Here is a 7,468-nt window from a genome sequence, read left to right as displayed (position 1 = left end):
CTGCTCTGGCAGGAACCCTACACCATTTCGGACAAATGGCTGTCCAGTCTCTTCTTAAAAACTTCCAGTGTTGGAGCATTCACCGCTTCTGGAGGCAGGTTGTTCCATTGATTAATTCAAAGATATTTGAAATATTAATGAGTTTTTATTCTTGGACATATAGACTTAAATCCATAATTAAACCCAAAATTTCCGTTGCTAAGCAAGGTAGTTATTAATAATTTTAACAACAATGTATGATCTTTTTGCCACTTTGTTGTTAAGCAAATAACTGCAGTTGTTAAGTGAATCCTGTGGTCATTAAGTGAATCTGGCTTTTCCCTTGACTTTGCTTGTTGAAAGCCAGCTGGGAAGGTTACAAATGGTGATCACATCACCTAAGACAGTGCAGCTATCATAAATACATCTCAGTTGCCAAGCATTCAAATTTTGATCATGTAACCATGGGGCTACTGCAACGGTCATATGCTGAACAGTCATAAGTTGCTTTTTCAGTGCTGTTGTATCTTTAAACGGTCACTAAAGGAATGGTGTAAGTCAAAGACTACTTGTACAATTCTAAATAGATTTTTAAACAGATTTTTCTATATTTCTTCCAATAATGGTACCATAACAATGATTTAATTTTATGGTGCCTGAGAATATCTACATATAACAATGTTAAAATTGCTTAAAAGAATGTTTTATCCCAAGGATTCTTGTTGGCTAGCCGTAGTTAAGTAATGATAATAATATACAACCTACAAGATAAGATTGTTGCCCTTTAAGAATTCAACATAAATATGGAACAGTGAATAAAAGAATAGAATTCAGGTTACATATGGATACAATAAAATATCAGTACTTGTTGTGTTGACTTATAAATACCAAGTGCAGAGTAATGAACATGACATGTCTTATGTTCTGTTCCAATGAAAACTTGAGTGTCAAATTCATGTTCTTATATAAATTTTAAAAATTCTGTTCTGAAATCAGTAGCTTTATGCTTGACCGGACCTGCTCTTCATTCTGAACAATAATGCTAAATTGGAACGACAATGTTGTCTTACTTATTCTTAAAAATGTCAGTTATAGTGTTTTGTGTGCCAAAGGCAAGACAATGTACATTTGAAGAATATAAATGGAAAGGGGAAAAGTGCAGTTACAATAACTGGAAATGATGCTAAATATTTAAATGAGCCTTGTACTGCAAGCAATGTATACAAGTTATATTTCTTTATGTAATCCATCAGAACAATAAAAATCAATGTGAAGCCTTACAAAACCAAATTCCAGTAACATCTATCATTTTTGGCACTTAGATTCTTTATGTAGCTATAGTGCTGAGAAGTTTGGTCTTCATGTGTATTGCAGTATAATGTAAATTTGCATCATGTGATCTTTTTGCAGGACAGATAAATTGATTCCTCTAGCACCAAAGAGCTTGAGTAGTGTCTCTTTATTAATATTTATATATTTTAATTTTTAAAAATACAATTGTTTTGTAAATGATCACATACATATTATTTTAATTGCAGAAGCTTATCACAAAACAAGATATACTATACACTGTCCCTGAAATATTCTCGGTATTCTAAACTGAAAGACATTATCCTAGAGTTTCATAAGTAGAACAGGGATATTTTCCACTTTTGCCATTGTTGGTTCTTAATGTTGAAGCAGAATGCTGAATGAAGAAAATCTGATGATTTTTGCATTAAGTAAATTTATTTGAAAGACTTTAATTTCTGCACATATTTTGATCAGCATGTTGATAGCATGTATTTGAAGTGTTAACTTTTAAGAAAAAATAAATATCTGGATAACAAATTGAAAACGCTTGCTTTGGATAGCAAAGAACAGGCTGAGCTTGACCAGCAAGATATGGAAGATGTTGAAGAAGTAGAAGAAGAAGAATCTGGTGAGGATGCTAACAGTAAAGGTAAGGACAGAAACGAACATGAGATTATTAAGTTGTTTGTGAGTACTATAAATGCACATTTTCAAATATAATATGAGGCCTAATAATGTAAACACTTATTAGTGATGTGGGCGGGAACAATACCTTGGTAAATGCAATATTTACCTTTTAGGTCACAAATATCTACTAATTAATATTTATGAAAAGTACTTTTTTATTAAGAGGTTTTCTATTGCAGCCTATATGTTTTACTTCTAAATAAGCTCTTTCCCAACCCCTGTTTATGCTGTGGGCAGAGTTGTCTTTTATCTGACCATTCTCTTGGCTGTGTCTCTTGCCCTATCTCCCAGGGTCATTCCCACATATCATTAAAGCTCCACTGAATAGAGTGGACTTTATTTTAGTGTCAAAACACATAGGATTTCAATCTTCAAAATGAACATACACTAAATTTAAATGCAAAATTTCTCATAAATATACAGTACTTTGTAGATTTAGTTTGCTTTTGGGGTGGCTTTATGGATATGAAGACCGCATCTGTGTCCAGTTGTTAGGGGAATGCCATTGTTTCCCTTGACAAAAGAAGCAAGCTTAAGTGCAAAAATTATAGAAGGTAAGGTAGTGACTGGGGAACACGTTTCTCAGATTTCTGATTGAAATATAGAAGTTAACAGTAAGCAAAATTTTGAAAGTCCAATATGCTCTGCAGGACAAAAGTAATAAAGATTAGATTTCTATTCTGCAGCAGGTCATTAAGAAATTTATGTGGGATGAAAGTTTTATTGTATGGATGTTGATTCAGAGATAGCGTAAAATAATGACAAGTTGAATTGTGGAATGCTTTCTACAGATATGGAGCTCCAGTTGCTGTAAGCTGTAAGAGTGTTTATGGAATAAATGAAGTATGTGTGAGAATAAATGGAGTGCTTAGCAAATTAATAATAGAGGGAGTAAGAAAAGAATATATAATGCTCCCTTGATTATATATTTATGCACAAATGTATAAGGAATGCTTGTGAAATTGGTAGAGGATGTGAATCTGTAAACATTTATTTGTAGGTAAAACAATATTGGGTGAGAATTTGAATAGGTTGCAGCAAATGTTACGTTGTATGATGCAACAAGGAATATAGCTGTAAAATATAATGTACCAAAGAACACGTAGTTGTTGTTTAACAGGGAAGTGGACTAAATAATTCCAAATTATATAAAACTGTTGAAAACTTTTTAGGTTTTTGAAAAGCGTATAGATGTATTAGTGCATGTTGGTAAAATATTTATTTAAGCATGGGAGAAGTTTCAGGATGTGCAAATGCTGGTAAAAAGGTTTTGGATCTATATACAGTGAGGGGAATAAAGTATTTGATCCCCTGCTAATTTTGTACATTTGCCCACTGACAAAGAAATGATAAGTCTATAATTTTAATGGTAGGTTTATTTTAACAGTGACAGACAGAATAACAACAATAAAATCCAGAAAAAAGCATTTCAAAAAAGTTATAAATTGATTTTCATTTTAATGAGTGAAATAAGTATTTGTTCCCCTATCAATCAGCAAAGAAACACAAAATAACTGTCAATCTCCCTCGGTCTGGGGCTCCATGCAAGATCTCACCTCACGGAGTTTCAATGATCATGAGAATGGTGAGGAATCTGCCTAGAACGGGAGGATCTTGTCAATGATCTCAAGGCAGCTGGGACCATAGTCACCAACAAAACAATTGGTAACACACTACACCGTGAAGGACTGAAATCCTGCAGTGCCTGCAAGGTCCCCCTGCTCAATAAAACACATGTACAGGCTCGTTTGAAGTTTGCCAATGAACATCTGAATGATTCAGAGGAGAACTGGGTGAAAGTGTTGTGGTCAGGTGAGACCAAAATCGAGTTCTTTGGCATCAACTCAACTTGCCGTGTTTGGAGGAGGAGGAGGAATGCTGCCTATGATCCCAAGAATACCATCCCCGCCGTCAAACATGGAGGTGGAAACATTATGCTTTGGGGGTGTTTTTCTGCTAAGGGGACAGGACAACTTCATCCCATCAAAACGATGATGGACGGGGCCATGTACCATATCTTGGGTGAGAACCTTCTTCCCTCAGTCAGGGCATTGAAAATGGGTTGTGGATGGTATTCCAGTAGGGCAATGACCCAAAACACATGGCCAAGGCAACAAAGGAGTGGCTCAGGAAGAAGCACATTAAGGTCCTGGAGTGGCCTAGCCAGTCTCCAGACCTTAATCCCAAAGAAAATCTGTAGAGGGAGCTGAAGGTTCGAGCTGCCAAATGTCAGCCTCGAAACCTTAATGACTTGGAGAGGATCTGCAAAGAGGAGTGGGACAAAATCCCTCCTGAGATGTGTGCAAACCTGGTTGCCAACTACAAGAAACGTTTGACCTCTGTGATTGCCAAAAAGGGTTTTGCCACCAAGTACTAAGTCATGTTTTGCAAAGGGGTCAAATACTTATTTCACTCATTAAAATGCAAAATCAATTTATAACTTGTTTGAAATGCATTTTTTGTTATTCTGTTAGAAAGGAGAATTAAGTCCAATAATGAATGCAGTATGAATATTGATTGAATTTAAAAATGTGTGACCAATACTAAAATACGTTGAAGTGATTGGGTCGTATAGTGAGAATGTAAGTACTAAATGATAAACCCAAATAGATGAAGGACAAATGATTAGATAGAGAAGAAGAGAAAACTAAGAAAGTTGTGATCAGATGGGATTTATGAGTTCATCAGAAAGAGAATTGAGAAAAGTTATGGGATGAAGAGGCATTTAGAAGTGGTAGAAGCTGGAATGCTTTTAGAAGAGTAGAAGAAGTATAATGAATAGTGAGAGTATAAATGAATTCTAACAATGTTTTCTTATCTTTAAACACATGCCCTAATTTATTTTTGTTAATATTTCTAACTTTTTGCACTTTACATAACCTGAAAATGAAATATTGTAATAATATTTATACATGTTTATCTTTTCAACTAGCCTGCAAAGTTTAAGAGGCTTTACATGAGTAATTTCTTTTGCTATTATTGTCTAGCAATGAATATAGTGTTGTATCTTATCTAATTACCTTAAATCAGTGAGCATATAGAGAGGGGACAATTATTTATTTTGTGTTATTTATTAAAAAAAGATAACAAGGGTAACAATATTTTATAAGATTTTTTAAAAATCTGTTCTGTTTTGTTCAGCACGCCAACTAACTGTACAAATGATGCAGAATCCTCAGATTCTTGCAGCCCTCCAGGAAAGGCTTGATGGCTTGGTGGGAACACCTACAGGATATATAGAAAGGTATATTACAGTATATTATTTTACTGTCTTATTCCTTGATTAGTTTTTTTTGTGTGTGTGTAATGCCACATAATCATTTGGCAAAATAATGAATGGAATGTGTCTTGTATGTGTAGTTAAATTGTGCATCCGACAAGTACAGGTAGTCTTACACAGCATTTGTTAAGGAAAGCAGTTGTTAAGTGGGTCACACACAAATTAACAGCCTTTTTTGACATGGTTGTTAAGCAAATCTCTGGGGTTATGTGAATCATGCTGTCTTTAAGAGAATTTGGCTTTCCCCATTGACTTTGTTTGCCAGAAGCCCGCTGGAAAGGTTGTAAGTGACAATCACATGACTCCAGAACTCTGCAACCACTTAAATATATACTGGATGTCAAGCAACCAAATTTTGATCCCATAACCATGGGGACACTGTGTTGGTCTAGGACTGATTGTAAGTCACATTTTTGGTACCAGTATAACTTTGAACAGTCAATAAATGAATGGTTGTAGGTTGAGGGCTACCTGCAATCTGATTCAGAGAAGCTTTCATAATTGATGATTTAGAAAAGAACAGCTTGCAGTCCTATTCAAGCTTCCTTGGAAACAAGTATTTAGCTCAGTGAGAATTTTTTAGTTATCTATATAAGATTCCACTAATAATGTTGAGAAGAAAAGTATGTGATTTTCTTTATGAAAGATAGTGGGAAGCATATAGAGATATGACAATTACAAGTTTGTATAATCTGTAATTAAATACATTACAATTACATGACTGCTTCCTGTTATCTTTGATTTTTGTGGAACATAATGCTTTCTTTGAAATTTTTATTCTACTTTGCTGCTTCTGTTGCTTTACTTGAAATAGAAAAATGTTATTCATTTTGTGTAAAATAATATCCGTGTTTGAGTCTTACGTCTGTAAAGTATTATGAATCATAAATTCTTTACCTACGTTGACGACGTAACAGGTCTAGTTATAAAACGAATATAATATCGGTCGCGTCATTGAAATAATCCGTCGTGTTTATATTTGTTACCCATCGTGTAGAAATAGGTAGTCATCCGTGAAAGAGAAATCCTAACTCACAACTCTTGTCTCATGAATTGGGCTTTCCAGGTCTTCCTTATTTTATCCCTTCTTCCTTTACTCTAACGCCAAAATCTGAAAATGTTAAGTGATAATAAAACATTTCCCCAAACTTTTTATTCATTCTTACATCACAAAGTTGTCTCTCTTTGCATGTTTTCACCATCTGTTGCCCTTTTGTAATGAGAATCAAGTGGGGAGAGTTGCTATTTCAAGATAGCAATACCACTTAGAGTTATATACCGCTTCACAGTGCTTTACAGCCCTCTCTAAGCAGTTTACAGAGTCAGCATATTGCCCCCAACAATCTGCGTCCTCATTTTACCGACCTTGGAAGGATGGAAGGCTGAGTCAACCTTGAGCCAGTGAGAACCAAACTGCCAACCTGCTGGCAGCCACAGTCAGCAGAAGTAGCCTGCAGTACTACATTCTAACCGCTGCTCCACCATGGCTCTGCAAGGATATGCAAGGCTAATAATATATTGTATGTAGTTGTGGAACTGCCTATCAGAATAAAAGGTGACAGAACAACAGTAGGGTATGAGGCTATTGGTCAGAGTGAGGTCATTCTAGACTTGTCCTGGTTTAGGTCATGGATGGATACTCCTATGCTTTGTTATTGTGCTGGACAATTTACTCATCAATACTGTAATAGGGGACTTCTAGATGTTCCCTTTCCTCAGATAAAGTCAAGCTTTTGTTCTTGAAACTTTTCTCAAGTGTGACAATTATATGATCATGTTTGGAGTAAAACTGTTACACTACACTTGACCTTATCTGAGAGGCCTAGAAGCAATGTCTGAAAGATTGGACTACGACATCTTAGCTAAAATGGGCTGTTTTAGGTTGTGTGTGTTGAACTTTTTTTTCAACACATCTTTTTTCCCTTGCTGCAAATTGTCCTTTTTGGGGGGGGATTTTTATCCCAACCTTTTTTTCTTATGCAACTCAAGGTGGCAAACATACAGAGTATTCTTCCCTGCTCATTTTTGCTGACAACAATTTGAGCCAGTCATTCTCTCTCAGCCCAACCCATCTCATAAAAAATCATAGAATCCTAACATGAGACATCGCTGAGGTGGGATGACAAAATATAGAATCAACTGAAATAATCATGTCTTCCTCCAATTGTTTCCTATGGTGATGGAATTGGAAGCTGTTTATCTGAACACATACATTTATGCATGACACAT

General features: G+C 35.3%; 1 protein-coding gene across 3 annotated transcripts in view; it reads left to right on the top strand.

Annotated features, from left to right (window-relative positions):
* Window positions 1–7,468, top strand: part of NAP1L1 (nucleosome assembly protein 1 like 1) — a 36,149-nt gene that overhangs the window by 10,569 nt on the left and 18,112 nt on the right. For all 3 annotated transcript variants that reach the window (XM_015819681.1, XM_015819679.1, XM_015819680.1), the window contains exons 3-4: window positions 1,833–1,921; window positions 5,101–5,203. In XM_015819681.1, the coding sequence (XP_015675167.1) occupies window positions 1,833–1,921; window positions 5,101–5,203 (192 nt within the window). The remainder of the gene's footprint in view (window positions 1–1,832; window positions 1,922–5,100; window positions 5,204–7,468) is intronic.

Source organism: Protobothrops mucrosquamatus, unplaced genomic scaffold (assembly GCF_001527695.2).
Source record: "Protobothrops mucrosquamatus isolate PMUCROS unplaced genomic scaffold, P.Mucros_1.0 scaffold966, whole genome shotgun sequence".
NCBI classification, from domain to species: Eukaryota; Metazoa; Chordata; class Lepidosauria; order Squamata; family Viperidae; genus Protobothrops; species Protobothrops mucrosquamatus.
The sequence above is the reverse complement of the archived record's forward strand: the minus strand, read 5'-3'. Positions and strand labels throughout refer to the sequence as shown.